The following is a 17,809-nucleotide window of genomic DNA, read 5'->3' as shown; positions in this document are numbered from 1 at the left end:
GGGCACACTACAGAGCAGCAGACATGTGATTTATGGTGCAAGACCTTCAGTAATTTTGACCTTACCTCCTGTCATGCCAGCTAATCATCTTGCCTTTTTAGAAAAGAAGTCGTCATCCATAGGTCATTGAGAACTAATTATTTGTAGCCTTTCAATGCTCAGCTGATATCAGATAAAATTGCAGAAACAAAGCTAACGTAAGTAGGACTGAGAAGTCCCATTGCACAGAAAATACCAGCAAAGAGGTGTTAAGTTAAAACTTTTCAAATCCCACACAACTCAGAAAAAAACCACATTGTCTTACTCAATGCATGCATTTTCATTTTCCTTTACAAATGAGGAAAAAGGTCACTTTCCTTAGAAAACGCTCATCTTGAAACTGTTGTTTGACAACTGGAAATACAAATGGTTGAAGAGAAAGCACAAGGATACTCAGCTTAATTTTTCAAACCTATACACACTATTAATTATTCTAATTTGTGCAAGAGTGTAATACTGATTGTTACAGTGTATGTCACACTCTTTTTCTTCCTTTCAGGAGATGTTTCCATGATGTCTGTATGGTCAGCCAGCCACTAGCTGTGTAACAGCTTAAGGCAAAACAATAACTTTCAGAAATTTCAGCCACAAAGACCACTAGAAGTTTGATAACACAGACTTGCAAAGCAAGTAAATATTAAAATGATGAGCAACTAATTCCTAAAAATTGCAATGCATCCAGTGTGCATTTGCTGCGGTCCTATTCTGAGGAAGTCCTTTCCGTGTTCCACATTCCTGCTCAAAGTGGCACGGCTGCACGTGTAAAAACCATCCTGATGGATCGGTCCTGAACGTTCATATGCAAGATTTCACTTAAGTAAGTAGTTTAGCTTTAAATTATCTTCTTTTCTCAGAGGTTTTACAAGGCTTGCTTATGATTACTGACTCATCAAGGAGTACCGTTGCTGGGTGTATTTACACATTTTTTGTGGAATCAGTACATCAGCTTAGTGGCAGGAAACTTGGATGGTTACTTTGAAAAGACAAGACAACCCCTCCAACTTCTTTTTGTGTATTTGGCTCTTTGGGGCTTCCTTGGGCCAAAGACTGCTCCCGGCATAATCTGGGTAAGAAAACGTGTATTGCTTGTTTTAGTAACACACTGTGTGTCTTAAGACATAGAAAAAGGGGGAAGCATGTAGCATATGATTTCTTCCTCTTTGTTGTTGTGCAACAGTCTACAAACCTTGTTTTTTCACTCCAAATACGTGCTTTCAGGTTTGCAAGCTAAGGCCATCCGCAACGCTGGCTTTACAAGAGCTTAGGGGGAAACATCGCACAGCTTTTGCAGTTATTCTACTACTAGAGGCAAGTTCCCTGTCAAAAATCAAAGTCTGTCTACTCCTGGTTAGGTGTGGACCAAGTCCATGTGTAAATACTTTAATATCTCATCTTTGACACACTTTCAGTGTCACAAACAGTATTTTCCAGTAAATATTAGTGGATGCTATGCATAAAAACACTAGCCACACTGGTGGTAAAATACCTGACTCTTACCAGGCTCGGGTCCAGAGGCAGAAAAAATAAGTTTTCAGATATGAAGTTACGGGAGAATAAGAAGAACTTCCCTGGAAATGTTTCTTGTACTGGTGTAACTGCCATGCCGCTGGACCCCTGCCCAGTGGGAGATGCCCCCTCATACCTGCCCTGTGCCCTACCTGCCACGTTTAACAAAACCTGCATCCCAGTTGCAGTGGCAGCAGCTCTCCTGGGTAGGAGGTGGCTGCGGCATGGCCTGCCATCCCTACGAGGGGGCACGGGGTGCCGAGGCATGCCTGCCCACCTGGGTGGCCTGTGGTGTGGTGGGCTGCCAGGTGCCCAGGGCTGGGGACCGTGGGCGTGGCACAGGAGCTGCCTCGCTGGCCTGGCCTAAGCAAGAGCCGTCCATGGGAACATGGGGACAGGGCTGGGTCTGCAACTGCAAGCACCTCACCATAGTTTTTCACTTTTTCCCTCCAGATTTTGTTCCTCTTTAGTCTGCTAGTTGCCAACTTTAATTACTCCCTAGGCTGAACTCCAGCCGGCTTAGTGTGCTCCCACTACCTCCAGCCCGCCAGCACTCATAATAAACATGTAGACAAACATTGCCCAACATAACGGCGTCGGCAGTGCAGGATGTCCCCGGGGCGGCCCCGCATCGTCCTCAGGAGCTCACGGCCGCTGGGGCTGCCCCGGTTTGACGGCATGGCGGTAGGGCCGGCTCCCCTCGGGCGGCCGTGGGCACCCCGGCGGTGGGCAGCCGGGCCGTGGGCACGCCGGCGGCGGACACCCCGGCATGGAGCACCCCGCCGGCCGCGGCTCAGACCCCCTCCGCCGGCCGCGGCCCGGGCCCCGGCGGGCGGTGCGGCCCGGCGGGGCGAGGCCCGGCGGGGCCGCCAATCGGCGCGGCGGGGCGGGCGGGGCCGCGGTGGGTATGGGTATAAGAGCGGCGGCGACGGGGAGCAGCGGCGGTGTCGGGCCGGGGAGTCGAGAAATTTGTGCGTGGTTGGGCGCGGTGAGCGGGGCGAGGGGCTGCCTCCCGGGAGGCTGCCCGCCGCCCTCCCGCCCCGCGTCCTGGCCCCGCCGCCCGGGCTTGTTTACAGTGGCGGCCGAGGGCCCCGCTGCACGGAGCGGGGGCGGGCAGGGGCCGGGTCGGTTCCCGGGGCCTCCGGGAAGGGCTCAGCGGGGAAGGGGGACGGCCGGCGTAGGAGTTCGGGCTGCGCAGTTTGCCCTTCCCCGCTCTGAAGGAGCGGGGGGGACGGACGGACGCAGGGACACGCACGCCGGCCGGTGGGCTTGGTTCGGGTCTGGCATCCCGCCCCGGTCCGGGCGGCGGAGCGCAGAGCGGCTGCCAGCGCGTTGTGCTGTCTGACCGCGCCTCCTCCTCTCCCGGCAGATCTGCGAGGATGAATCCGTGCCTGACCGCGCTCTGCCTCTGCGTGGGGCTGGCCTTCGGCGCCCCGAGGCTGGACCCCGAGCTGGACGGCCACTGGCGGCTGTGGAAGTCGTGGCACAACAAGGACTACCATGAGGTGAGCGCCCGGGGGATAGGCGCTCGGCGCGGCCAGGGCCGGGCGGGCTCGGCTGGGCCCTGCCAGCTGAGTCATGTCGGCTTTGTTTTAACGCTGGCTGTGGTCCGCGCTGGGGAAGGATAACCCTCCTCTTCCCGGGTGCCGTTCCCGTGCGTGGGCATCGGCGCAGCTGACCTGCACTCTCTGGTTTTGTTACGGGGGTGGCGAAAAGACGATCTCTTGAACAGCGTTCAGACCTCCCGTTCGAGTAGTCCGCGTTTCCCCGAGTGTACGATCCGTAACAAAGCGAATTACTGTGCAAGTGAACTTTGTTTGAACCGCCTGCTTGAAGTGTGTTGTTTCTGGCCCCTCAGAGAGAGGAAAGCTGGAGGAGAATGGTGTGGGAGAAGAATCTGAAAATGATTGAACTCCATAATCTGGATCACACATTAGGAAAGCACAGCTACAAGTTGGGGATGAATCAGTTTGGTGACATGGTATGTACAGAGGCATGAAACACGCAGGCCTGATCAGCGGTGTGTTAGATGGTGACTGCATGTCTTCAATTTTCTGCAGACAACTGAGGAGTTCAGACAGCTGATGAATGGCTATGTTCACAAGAAGTCCGAAAGGAAGTACAGAGGATCCCAGTTTCTTGAGCCCAACTTCCTGGAAGTGCCACGATCAGTAGACTGGAGAGAGAAGGGATATGTAACTCCAGTTAAAGACCAGGTATTCTCTGATGGTGGATTTTGGTCAGTTATAGGTCCACTTTCCTGAATGCTACCTCCACTTCCATAGAGGGAAAAAAAAAGGTGGCCTTCTTTAAAGAAGCCCAGTGCAAGGTTACTAAATTAAGTGCTATTTTGACAAAATTGCTGTACTCCCCTTTAAGATTTTTTAGGGGTTCTCTACTAAATGTCTAAAAGCTGAAAAGGCTGTCGCATTCTCATTGTACATGCTAGGAGTGCGAAACTGAATTTGGTCTTGTGGCTTTTGTTTCCCATGTTTAGATCAGTGGTAAGGGAACTATAATTGCCTCATCTGTTTGTATTTGTAACTTGTGATTTCATTGCTTGCTTCAGGGTCAGTGTGGCTCTTGCTGGGCTTTCAGCACAACGGGAGCTCTAGAAGGGCAGCACTTCAGAAAAACTGGCAAACTTGTCTCGCTGAGTGAACAGAATCTGGTGGACTGCTCTCGCCCTGAAGGGAATCAAGGCTGCAATGGTGGTCTCATGGACCAGGCTTTCCAGTATGTGCAGGATAATGGGGGAATTGATTCGGAGGAATCCTACCCATATACTGCAAAGGTTAGTGGAATAGCTGAACTTGTATTGCAGGAGTCACGTCTTTTGTGCGGGCAAACTGTGTTGGGAAACTCATACCTAGAAAGGAAAATGCCTAAGTAATAAGCAGTACATCTGTTCTTCCCGTTCCATCTTTCCTAAGAAAACTACAGTGACTGCTAGTCCCAGCAGGGATCACATACTGTACTGGTCTTTGAGGTCAAAATCTTACCAGACCAGTTGGAAAAACTAGAGCAGATGTCTTTATTCCTCCCCCTCATTGCTGCCCTCCTAAGGATGCCATCCATGCCTTATCTTGGTTGACACACCAAACCAGGACCCAGCCCTTGTCAACAGTGTTGCTTAGTCCTAGGGGTGCAATCTGGCTTCCTGTTGCTGAGCTATTATGGGGTGGCTGCCCATAGGCCAGCTAATTCTTGCAGCTGGTGTGATTTGTTTTTTTAACAGTTGTTGGCAATGTCTTAAGTTCTAACTCTGGGCTAAATTTCCATAAATGCAGGTAATGGTCAGACTTCTAAAATCCCTCTAATGATCTACCAAAAGGTAAACAGACATGAGAAGAAAAAAGGGCAGTAGTAAATTGTAGTATCACTTGAGTGACCGTAGCTGGGGCTTTTCACCACTTGGAGTTCTGCTCACTGTAGAGTATGTTTCTGTGCAGCTTGTTTTTGTGATCACTGTGCAATAGCAATGCTGGTTTTTGTGAGCAACATAAAGTCTTTGGGGATTTGGGTTTCTGTTCAACTGCATCACTGTGATCTCTTCCCTAATATTGGCTCTTCCAGAGATCACAGTTGGTTGTAGAAAGTGCCTAACTTGCTGAGTACAAAAAGTAAGGAATTGAGGTGGACTGTGTTCCTTTCATCTGTGCGCAGCCCACTTCAGTACTGATCAATATTGCTTATTTCAGTCTGTCTTACATGTCCTGACTTCCAAACTAGGCCTCCCTCCTGAGGTAAAGGCCTGTGGCACCAAAAGTTCAGGCTTCATTGTTAAAAAAAGGCGAAGAAGCACAGAATATATGAATGCTGTATGTAAGGTCATATAATACAAATGACTAACTTCCAAGTTATTCTGTACAGTTTTTTCAAACTATGACAGACTAAAATTGTGGATTTTAAGTTCTTGCTCAATGAGCAGTTTCGGGATTGCTTTGTAATTAATGAATACTTGGCTTTCTTCCATTGCCCATTAATGCATTCTGGGCTTCTTTCCGCCCTGAAAGGAAGTTTGTCTGCCCACCAAAGAAGGCAGCGTTCCAGGATGTGATGGTCCTTTGCATCCCAGTAAAGCTTTCCTTTTGGGCCCCGCTGTCCTCTGTGTTTTGGTGTTTTTTGTACCTTTGAGAAAGTCAAAAGCAGCTTCTCTGTTCTCCCTCTGCTCTTTTCTATCAAAGCACTGCTGAAGCAATTGGATCCTCCTCAGTCCCTTGTTTTCAAGGCAGCAGAGTCCCAGAATGTCTGGTAGTTCCTGTGCTCACCTGTGTGTTAAGTGAAGAACTATGTAATAACTAGGGCTTTCTTTATTTAGGATGATGAAGACTGTCACTACAAGGCAGAGTACAGTGCTGCTAATGACACTGGCTTTGTTGACATCCCTCAAGGACATGAAAGAGCTCTCATGAAAGCAGTAGCAGCTGTGGGTCCGGTGTCTGTTGCTATTGATGCAGGCCACTCTTCATTCCAGTTCTATCAGTCAGGTGGGGATTTGTTCACAACTTGCATGCAGAGAACTCTGTTTGAATACTCAATATGCATTACCCTTCAGTTTAATAGGTGAAAAAAAAACCCCAAACCTGTGGTTTTGTGACATAGGACATAATCGGGAGTCCTTCTAATTCTTGTCTGGGTTCTCCACACTTTGTACTTGCATATGTGTGTACTTGCCACACATGTCACTTATGACTCCTTTCTCTGACTCCAAAGAGGCTGTTGATGCATGTCAATGCAACATTTAATATGAAGTACACAAAGCTGCTGGTGAAGGGGAAGGGTTTCCTGCAGGTGAGCTTCTTTCACATGTGAACTTGTGCCTTTGCAGGTGTCTACTATGAACCAGACTGCAGCAGTGAAGACCTGGACCATGGTGTTCTGGTTGTAGGCTATGGATTTGAGGGTGAAGATGTAGATGGGAAAAAATACTGGATTGTTAAGAACAGGTAAGATCTGTCTTGTACCCTTTGATGGCAGGGGAGAAGGGAGGGGAGTTTGTCACTTGTGGGGTGGGGGGAGACAACAGTAATTAATCTGTGTGTGGAATATCTGGAGGAGAGTGTTCTCAGATTGTTTTGCATGAAAAAGTTAAGCCAAATTCAGGCTGCTGGCAGCCTAATAAAGTAGACCCAAAGCAAACTTGTTCTGCAGCTTTTTCAGTTAATTCAGGGGAGCTCAGTACTGGAACAGCCCATGAAGCTACTAGATGCTGAAGTGGTGGAGCAGAGGGGAGCAGGAGGAAACCAGGTTGTGGGGGTATAATGGATTTTTTTGAAACAGAGCACTACTCAGTTGTGTGAAATAGGTTAACACTTGAACTTTGAGGATGGAATTACCTCGTAGGTTGGAGAGAAAAGAATAAATCAATGCCAAAGGACACATCACATGAGCTTGTCTCATGCTGTCAGTGTTACTGGAGTGCCACCTTCAAATGCTGCCGGCAGTCTTGGTCTTCCCTTTAAGCTGGCTAGGAGCAGTGTCTGAGCTTGAGGCACCTGTAATCCAGAGTTGCACATCAAGGTCTCCACCTAGTGAGAGGATGGCTGCACTCTTTATTTCTGTGAGCTTGGGGTGCCTCTTCTGTAACATGCATTTACCTGCTGGAAAGCACTTTGGTTTGGCTGCAGCTATCTTGATTTTTTTTTTTCCACAAATGTGGAAGGCAGCGTTTTTCAATTTAAAAACTTACTGGTGGGGTAAATAAGTCTCTTCTGAATATGAAAACAAACCTTTTACTTCTGTTTTCAGCTGGGGTGAGAAGTGGGGTGACAAAGGATATATCTACATGGCCAAGGACAGGAAGAACCACTGTGGAATAGCAACAGCTGCTAGTTATCCACTTGTATAATTTGAAGACTGAACATTTCAGTGCAAGAGGGGATTTAAACTGAATGACTAAACCCATGTTAAGACATGTGGTAGACTTGTATCTTTTAAAAGTAAACTTGATTTTTTTAAAATTTCTGAAGTATGTTTTACATGTTGGTGACATGCCACCTTTTTTCAATTTATGTAAATGTTGGTATGCAGACAGCTTGTAATATTGCTGGCTTTTGACTGCGTAATCTAATAGATTCTTGTATTTTTTCCATTTTTTAAATTGCAATGTGCCCAAAGGTTTACTTTTTAAATAAACACTTAAATTCCAGTGTGTACAGATGACTTGGCTTTTTGGTCTGTGTTTCTTCCACTTGAGACTCTTCTCAAATAGGCATCCTAAATCATATTACTAACTGAAGCCTGTATGCATGCCTGTCTTTGAAATGCAGCCCTATCTGGGGATGGCTAACAGCTGTTATAAAATGGAGTGTAGGATTTGTGGCACAACTTATTTAAAATGGGAAGTGGAAAAATGTCTTTATCAACTAAAGTAAAAGTGACTGACAGTCTGACCCTCATTCTTTGAAACTACATGCTCCCCAGAATGTAAGTAAATTTTGGCTTAGTCCTGTGACCCAGGCATGATACCATCTCTGGTTCTTTGTACTTAATAACAAAGATCTTCAGTCTTTTCATGTCCTGCATGCAGCATCTGATCTCCACTCAGCTTTCATCCCATCAGTGTTTTCTTATGGTGCCTCAAAGTACCACACTTCCATAGTTAGAGCAATTATCTCCTTTTGAGCATTATAGGATATAGCAGGAACACCTAAAGCACCTGGTCTGTTCAGAGAGAAAGCTTGTTTCTTCAGATATGTCATACACTTAATACTATCTTCCCTCCACATCAGCTTTGGCTGGGGTGAAGTGGGGGGTGGGGAAAAGGAATGCTGTTCCTGTGAAAAGTGAAGTGGGGTCACTGTTAATCTCTGGAGACTCGATGGCTGATGGCACTGTGCTCTGCACCTCCCCTTCTGAGAGGACTTTCCTCCTCTGCAGGTGTCTGTGCTGCTGAAACATGATGACAAGCTGTTATGTACTGTTCAGATGTGTTTTGGGTACCAGTAGTTTATGCAGAGGAGGATGAACTGGTAATATTAAAAACAGCTGGGGGGCAAGACTTGCCTTGTTTTTTAGGTGCTGACTCACCTGCTCTTGCATTGGGCTGGTGAGGAAGGAGGCTAGGTCTGCAGCTTAACTAGCACCAGTTCAGAGTTTATGGACCCATAGGTTTTTATTCGTAGTATCTTTCCTGAATCTGATGGTCATGCACATAAGGGAATGATTGGACTACAAGTTATAGAAGCTGAATGTCCTTGTTGTAGATAAAATTTAGAAGTCTTAAACCTGCATTTCGTAACACTCTGAAAGAAAAACAAGGTGAGGTATCTAGAATAATCAAAACTTAACTACTTTCAATTGTGAGTCTGTCCATGTGCTGCTTATAGATGAATTTTTTTCAACCTGAATCTTCCTACAAACTTTTTTTTTTAAAGGAAGAACCTACCTCGTTCCAGTGGCTATATAAAAAGCCACAGAGCAGAAATACCGGTTAGAATTTAGCTATTAAGCTGACTTGCTAAGCCTGTTATGGAGAGCATCTACACTGCTTGGCAGAAGCTATATAGGAAATGAATATGGAGCTCAGCTGGTGGTCCTCTAAAGGCTTATGTTTGGAAAGAAATGGCAATGGTCTCTACATTTAAAATGGGAGGCAAAACCAAAGTGCTGCCGTGGAGGTGAGTACATAAGGCCCTCATGCGGTAGCTGCTTTTCATTCTTGCTGCCCCAGAACAGGGGGTGGACAGAAACCTGTCATTCTGAAGACTTTTGACTCCTGAAAGCTAACATTACTGTAAGCTTAGTAGCACTTAGGGTGTTACTGGTTTTCTAAATTGATTAAAACAACAAGACAATGAGAATATCCAGTGCAGGGTGAGAGCAGTACAAAGCCTTGCTAGGACCTGAACTGCTGCAAAAAAAAAAAAAAAAAAAAAGGAGAGGGGGTGTGGGCCAGCAGAGAAAGGTATTTGGTTACAAAGGCCAAGGTTAATAAAAGTTGCTGGGAAAACAAGGTATTTTTTATGAACCGTTGAGAAATGAAAAGGAAATAACTTTCCAAAGCATATGCACGTGAATGGGAATGTAGCTCACAAAAGAGTGTCAGCCAGACTTTTTTAGAAATAAAATGTGATAATATGGCTATTTGTATGCATTAAAACTTGCTGACTGTTCTGGCTGAACATCCTCTTTTCTGAGTGGAATAATCAAGAAGGGGACAGGGTAAGTCAGGCCACATAGATAACTCGTTATTTACACAGTGTTCTTAAGTAACAGTTTCGCTCAGATTTGCCTTACCTGACACTGTAAACATTAAAATTTTGTCTAAGTTGCGGTTAGGCGCACTGGTAGAAATTTAAAGCTGGTTAAATTTCAAGAATTACATTAAATCTGTTTTGTGATTTCACTGCAGAGGCCCTATCTTTTGTAGAGCTGTTTCTTCTTCCATTTACTTTAGTATTACTATTATAAAGTAGCAATTGATTCCGTAATGATGTATGTCCTGTTGGGGAAGGTGTCATCTCTATTCAAAGTTGTTCCTTTCTGAAGATACAGCAAATGCACGTTATGTGTGCACACACAGAAAGCTCCTGAGTTGTTCCCAGAAAAGCTTCTTCATGACTGTGTTCCAATATTTTTTTCAGGCTTGTTTTGGTTTTATGTTCCTGCTGATAGCTGAAGTTGCATTTATTACAAGATGTATTATTTTTAAAGAGACTAGTGTACGTGTATTATCAGGAAGACATCCTATCCAGACTGCCCTGTTGAGGCCCTCTCTAAATTTCAGCTGCTGTTGTTAATGGGGTTTTATACTCATGCGTATCTAAATATGTGATTTGGGCACTAACATGCCTGGTAGATGACAGTTTTGTACAGTGATAAAGCTCTTCGGTCATTGCTTCCTTTCATCTTCATTCTGAAAATGAACTGTTTTATTCAAATTTGGGAAGAAAAAAAGCTTTTGCATTTGGTTTCCATGTGCTGGTGCTTCTTAGACAGACTGTGCTTGTCCTAAAGGTCTTGTAAGAATAAGTTTCTCAGATCTGCCTGGTGAATGACTGCATTTATCAGTAGTTGGTCATGAGTTTCTAAAGACAAGTACTCTTGAGGCAGGGAAAACCATGAAAAGAAATTATTCCACTTACACTTGAACTGCTGCTTCTTTAAACTCCAGTGAGAAATGAATTTAACTGTCAGGTAGGAAACAATTTATTTTCCCTTTAAAACCAATCATTTTCTCATCCTACCTGTGACTGCTAAGTAGAACAGAATTTAGGTTTTTTTAAATGTGTGTTGTTTTTTATCTTTGTTGATGTTAAATCAATTTCCTAACACTAACAGTGGAATAAATATGCTTATTATCCCCCAACACAATCTGCCCAGGAAAGTAATTTTCAAAATATTTTGAAGGTGTACAGTGACAAAATATTTGTCATCTCACTCTGTTGAAACCTTACTGGGAAGCGAACGTGATGAGTTGTATCAGTGAAGTTTTGCCATAGTGAATGATTAATTGGTGATCTGCATAAGGGGACTCAGCAAACGTATCATTCTGAGGCAACCCGGTGGTATAGGAAAATGGGAATACCCACTTCAGAAAACCAAGAAGACAAAAACTCTAGCTTTAGAACATCAGATATGCAGTATTTGCTCTTAGTCTTCTTGGTGAAGTAAAAAATCCTGCCATGTATCTCTTAAGCTTAATACTAGTGAATCAGTTTTTACATATTCCAGATGAACTGCAATTTCTGGCTGTTAACCAAGGAATTGAGCATCCCCTGATGGCTGTGATAATGTAAGCTGTTGCTTCTGCTTTCTAGTTCTCTTTGCACTTTATTAAGGTATACAACAGATTGACAGCCCATTTTTATTTGCCATCTGTCCCAATACCCTTCACTCTTTGTGTTGGGAAGTCATAGCAGGAAATGCTAAGACCTAACTAATACACTGTTTTGAAGAAAGAATTGTTTCAGATTAAATCAGTAATGGGGATCGTTTCTCTCTATTCTGTAATCAGGGCTTTATCAAATCACTAGTGAAATTTCAGGTAAGTGCAGGGACACCCCAAGCGTTTGGAAGAAAGTGTATAATCAGATGCAAAATTTCATTCGCAAAGATTCAATTCACATAATGGAACCTAGATGACACTCAGTAACGCTCATCTGAAAACAGACAAGGAACCTAACCTTGTTGCTGTACGCTTCTGTGGGAGAACTTATCTTGGGCCGCATATCTCTGGGACACAGGGCTCTACCCACCCTGGGGACAGTGGTGCACAGACATCAATATGATGGACGCAAAATGTCCGTTTATTTAGCTGCGTCACATGCTTATATAGCTCTTGTGCTTCCTGTTCCTGCCACTCCTATGGGGAGGAGTCTATCTTTCCGTCACAGCCCGTGATCTTCCGGTCGCCGATCCCTGTCTATTTCCCTACAAACCTGAAGCTTCACTTTGCTGAGGGGGAGGGTTGCCCACATGGTAGAGACCTGATCCATGGATTGATTAGATGTATTACAGGCCTCAGAAGAAGCCACCTTCACTTGCCTTCATAGGGAACATGACTGTGTTTTACTTCTTTTTTTCATGCTAAGTTGCCTGAAGATTTATTTTCCAGTGGTCTTAAAATTTGATATCTGCAGCAGTTTTTGTTTCCATCATGCTAGTGTCTGTTGAAGAGCTACCGCCGAACTTCATTAGTAAAGGGGCAAACAAACCATGAAATCAGTCATTTATAAAACAAATACTGGCTGCTTCTTAAAACGCTTCTTCCTTGTTTTGTTCACTTACAGTTCCCATCACCTCCAGGAGATCTAAAACGTACTTCTGAGCGAAACCTAATAGCCTTTCCCAACAGAGTGATGCTGGGAGACACATGTTTTAGAAATACCAATGGGTGCTGTCAGGTGTGGTGCAGCTCTGATACCTGCTACCTTACCTTCTTTAGTCCTGGTTTGGAAGTGGTCAAAGATGGAGCAAAGTCAGAGTGTGAGCTATTCCCTTCCCCAGCAACCTTCGGGAGATGGTTCCAGGTAAGGCTGACTTTGTCAGGGCCTTCAGGGAAAGCTTGTGGTTAGGCTGAGATCTGAGCAAGGAGGAGATGATTTTCCAGCCTGGTAAGGCTTGTCCATATGCTTAGTGACATCTGATCCACTTTGGGCATTCATCTGGAATTAACTTTGTGTTTCAAAGTTCTTTGTCTATGTGTGTTCCTCTGGGGCAAGAGTGGTTTAGATGTGCTTTCCTGGGGTGCCACCAAGGGCCTTCGGAAGCTGTTATGGCTATTAACTTACGTGTCTGCTAGGGAAAAATTGCAGTCTCAGGAACTGCAGTTCTAAGTTCTGGGTTTGATGAGTAAGGTGATTCTTTTTTTTTTAATTACTGGTGAAAGCTTCCTGCACAGCATGCATCCAGTGACATAAAGCTGTTTAAAAGAAATGCTGGGCTGTTGGACACTCAAACTGGCTTGGGGTATCTGGGAAGTTGATGCTGAAATGGGATGTTGAGAACTCCTTGAGGCTGTAGCATATGTCTTGGAACACACATACTTTTGCTGAAAATCCAAAAGTCAAATGAAATAAAGGCGGCTTCAGAGCTGCTGAGTCACGGGTGGTTTTTTCCCACTTAAAAAGGAAGTACATCTCTAAATGTATCTCTAATACATCAGTTTGTAAGGCTAGTAAGAAGTCACAGAAGAAACTGGGATAGGGCTGCCCACAGAGCTGTCTGAACCGTTCATTGTTGCCTATGCAGGTGCCCGGTTTTGCTCGATATGCGCATGGCCAAGCGCATACCACAGTCTTTTACCATAATAGCACAGCAGTGCAAGAATTATGAATGCAAGTCCTTCTCAATAGTCCTCTTAACATTCCTTCTGCTCAATCACGTTTAGTAGTATTCCAGTTTGCTTTCTTCATTCAAGCATGAAGCACTGGCTGACAGCAGGGTTTTTCTGGAATAGGAAATATATACTGAAAACATCAGCTGTGATGTGAAATTGCATTGGCTTTTGGAGACTTATGATAATACTCTTTTTTAGTTGAAAGAAACTTCTGTGTTTATACAGAAACTACAACGCCTTCTGCAGAGGTTAAGAATGAATGCTGTGGCCGTTTTGCTGTTAGGTGCTCACTAGTCACAGGAAGAATTGGAAGGGACCTGTGTTTTCTGATTCAGTGCTGTTATGATGTTTATCACATTTCTCTCACAATATAATAGAGCATTTCAGAAGCAAACTTGTGGTCACAGGAAGCCTGTCAGGAATTATTATGAAGTGTGATTTCAGTTGCGGTATTTCCAGATATTTCAATGAACTTCATAGTCCCATTTTGTTAGGCACTCTGTAAAGCAAAAAGCAAGAGAACCTCCCTCCCCACCGAGTTTTTAATCTAAACTGACACACAGCTGAGGAGTGGGAGGGGAAAACACCTGGAAGCAGTGAGGCTGCCGGCTAGAGGCGGTGCGGCTGATTAGCAGCTGTGCGTGTACATCTGAGAGACGGCCAGTCTTCTCCTCTAGCTTTGTTTTCTCCCAGTGTAGCTTCAGCAGAGCTAAAAGGTAAACATCCCCATTCTTTCTCTTTTACTGAGTTTAAATTTCAGATATATGTTTGCCTGTGTGGCCCTTTCCCTTCCATTTATCCTCCCTGCTTCCTTTTCATTTGAGCAGTCTCCTTTTTCTCTTCCTGTGCTGGAAGAATAAGTGACGCTAGGCTGTTAAAAGAGCAAGAAAATTGTTTATGCAGAAACAAAACAGGAAACCAGGAAATCAAAAGGGCAAAACACAGATAGTGTGTCACCCGGTAAGTAAGCGCCGGGCGTGCCGGTCTGTCAGAGGTACATGTGATCACGAGGCCAGTGCTGCAGTGGCTGGGCCTGGGGAGAAGTTGACTTCTTTGTTTCCCAGGCATGTGCTGACAGTGCATTTGAGCATAATGCTGAGTCGATGAGACATCGTGAACAGTCATGCTCCAGGCTGGGATTAGGCTAGCCTGGCGCATTCAGCCTAAGCACAGCTGACTGGGTAATTGAGCGGGTGCATTATCTCCTCCGTGGACGTGCCTCTTCAAAACTGATAAAATATTCAGTGGGTGATCTGCTCAGCAGCTGACAAGAACGCTTGGGCCAAGCTCCGTTTATCGACGTGTGAGTACATAGCTGTCGTGGCCAACACCCTCTGGAAGCTGGATCACCGCACTCTCTTCATTGATCGTAGTGTCAGGAACTGCAAAAGCTGCTACCAGAAACCTGCTCGGCTCCCAGTGAACAGGATCCTGCAAAACCACGATGCAAATCGCTGCATTGGGTGAGAGCAGCAACCCAGGGTACACCTCAGTGGGAAAACCTATCTGTGGCCTATCTCCATGAAGTATTAAAATCAGTTCAGTGGAATCAGATCACGTGCATGGTTTGAGGTTTTTATTCTTCTGTACTCTGAAACCACATCTGAATTTGCAGAAAGCTAGGAACAAAACCTGAAAGTGTTTTCAGAAGCAATGCATGGGGTTTGTGGGTATTGTCCATGGACAATACATGAAGGAAGGGATTGGTCTCCTCAAAAGTTCTGGGGTTCTATACCTCTGGGTAACGGTTTGTGTGCAAATCCTCTATCTCTGTGTTAATTTTGCTCCCCGCTTTGGCCTTGGATATCTCTGGAAAACAGATATTTTAATCTTTGCAATCTTGAAGGAGTTAATGATTTTATCATCTTTCCTCTTGTTAATCCCTCTGTTCTGTTCCATATGTACCAACCACCCTTTTCTCAGAATGAGCCTAACTCGTTGGTATAATCTATGTAAATTAAGAGCTCTTTTCTTTTTCTTTGTCTGTAATTAGCTTGAAGTATACTGCTTGTGTTTTATAAATGAAGAAAAGTCTTGCCTGATTTTTCTGGAAATACCAGTTGGCTTTATTAAGAAAACAACAAAACTCCCTGCATCGACATTTCATGGAAAACAGAGTAAAGCACCAACTTCTGATACAAATGCTCAAGAACACATTTGATCCAGTGTTTGAAACAGTGTCTCCATTTCAGCTGTCCATCTTTCTCAGGGAAGGATGAGCTCCTGCTGCAGAGGGCCGGGGATCAGCTCCCTGCAGCGCCGGGCTGGTGGGACAGCAGCACATGCAGTCTGGGCACCACAAGGGTGTTGGGAAGCCAGCCAGCCCCAACCTGTTCTCTGATCCCCTGTCTTGTGATTGCAGTCACAAGGCCAGCTCTCTGCGGCTGGCTGTTCAGACTAACTTAATTTCCAGTCAAAGTGATTAGCAAACAACTGCTCATTTAGTAGAGAATGGTGGGGGTTCTGTGTTGTGTTGTCAGAAACCACCAGGTTTACAGTTTGCTTTTATTTTGCTTCTGAAATAGGTGCAAAAGTGTCCTGAAATTGGAAATAAGAATTAGGTTTGGCAGTAAGTCGGAAACCAGTGCTTTAAGAACAGCCATGTCTGTTATATACCCGGTACAATGCAAGTAGTGTACTTCCCTTTCCACATCCTCCTCCAAAAGTAAACGGAAATCAATCTGGCATTAGTTTATCAATAACTTAATATCAAGAAACCATTAAATACTGATATAAAGGCACACATGTGAACTAATATTTAAACATGTGTCTGTTCCTTCATGTACGTGGTGTTTCCATGTATTTTCAATTTTCTATCATGCTGATGAGTATCTGAGGACTAATTACAGGTATCGTCTTAAGCAGAGTCAGAGCAGCTCTGTCATGAGCACTGGTCCACACCAGCTTCCCTGCTCCTTCTGCGGCATTGATGGCAGCTCATGGTGCATCCCCTTTCTCACCGCTCCAACCACTAAATATGGTCTCTGGATTCTTAGGGAAAAAAAAAAAGCTAGGCCATGTTTTCTCAGCTGTCTGGATGCCCTCAGACACCCTGGCAGCTGCCCATGAAGGGAAGCTGTGGTCCAGTATCGCAAGGACTTCGTAGGTGGTGATTCCCCACCACAGACACCCTGCGGTTTGTGTTAGAGAGCTCTGGAGAAATGGTCTGAACTGGTATCGCGCTGGGAAAGGAAACTTTAAACTCCCTCCTGAGGGTTTACAGAGGACTCCCTAGCACAGTCCAGTGCAGGGTTGTGCTAGACATAGCAGAGAACATGTAAGTACTTAGGAAAACAGGGCAGGTGCAGTAGGTTGAAGTGGGACTCCGGCAAAGAAAATCCACAGTTCACACACAAAAAAGTCACTGCTTTCTTAATCTGCATTTGGGATTTGCCTGGATTGTTTGTACAGGGAAGATACTCATCTCTTTGTAGATACCAGCCACCCAGCAGCACACAAACTATGAACATGATCATTTAAGCATCAACAGCCACCGAAACTGCAGTTTTTTGTCAGATCAGTGATCCAGCACTAGCTCCTCCACTAACAGGTGCTTCTGGTGTAAACTCAGGAGAAAAAAAGCCTGGGAAGGCTAGCAGCCTGGATTATATGCAGATTTTGCTGTGAAATCATGCTTAAATGAAGGCAACTCAGGTGTTGTTATGCTGGCACTAGGGCACTGAATGACTGACGTGTTGCGGTATGCAGATATATCATTTAACTGCCCTCACAGGAACACAGACCTTCGTGACTAGAGAGTGTATACCCACCACACACAAACTTTCTTTCAGCATGTCCCTAAAAAGTGGTTGCTTTAAGAGGCCCTGTCGCTACACTGGGGAGTACCAAGTCCCTGTTTGTGCTCTGTCCTTAATCATCTCTCTTGGCCTCTTGGAAATAGGACCAGATTACAAGTGGTCTTTCTTCTGATGCAGTGCTGGTATTATTAACTTACTAGTCTAGACTCGAATTATGCTTGGTTTTAAGTTTTAATTTAAAAAATGCAATAGAGTTTCTCAATAACTTGGTGATATGAACAACTGTTTGAGTTCTTTATGGAGATTGCAGGGGAGAGAGAGACTGACTATATATATAAAAAAATATATGTATAAACATATATATGCGCACCCGTACACTGCACGCATATTTTTTTTGCAGGAAAACTGATTTACTGGCTTTCGTAGTCACAGTGCACAATTGCATTCACCAGTATAAAGTTGGCTATTACCTAAACCCTCACAGTTTTTTCTGATTCCTCTTCATTCTCCAGGATTTAAGTGTTGCTTGTGTCTTGCTGTTGGTAGCAAAGGTTCAGGAAGCACATGACAAGGAACAAAATAAACAAGTACACACTGTACTTGTTCACCCTGGGCATTTGTCACTGTTATAGCTTTAAAGAATACTAGATAAAGACCTGCAGAAAAAGTGCTTTGATACCTGAAGCAGTACTGAAATCACATCCTCACCCCTGGGATAACA

The 17,809-nt window shown here is 44.7% G+C and overlaps 1 protein-coding gene across 1 annotated transcript; it reads left to right on the top strand.

Moving 5' to 3' along the window:
- Positions 1 to 2,425: 2,425 nt before the first annotated feature.
- Positions 2,426 to 7,710, top strand: CTSL (cathepsin L). Its single transcript, XM_075078195.1, has 8 exons — positions 2,426 to 2,533; positions 2,915 to 3,050; positions 3,404 to 3,526; positions 3,606 to 3,761; positions 4,115 to 4,339; positions 5,867 to 6,035; positions 6,377 to 6,494; positions 7,297 to 7,710. Exons 2-8 carry the CDS (start codon positions 2,925 to 2,927, stop codon positions 7,394 to 7,396), a joined length of 1,017 nt encoding a protein of 338 aa, XP_074934296.1. The 5' UTR covers positions 2,426 to 2,533; positions 2,915 to 2,924; the 3' UTR covers positions 7,397 to 7,710.
- Positions 7,711 to 17,809: the final 10,099 nt, after the last annotated feature.

The sequence above is a fragment of the Phalacrocorax aristotelis genome, chromosome Z (genome assembly GCF_949628215.1).
Source record: "Phalacrocorax aristotelis chromosome Z, bGulAri2.1, whole genome shotgun sequence".
Classification (NCBI taxonomy): domain Eukaryota; kingdom Metazoa; phylum Chordata; class Aves; order Suliformes; family Phalacrocoracidae; genus Phalacrocorax; species Phalacrocorax aristotelis.
The sequence above is the reverse complement of the archived record's forward strand: the minus strand, read 5'-3'. Positions and strand labels throughout refer to the sequence as shown.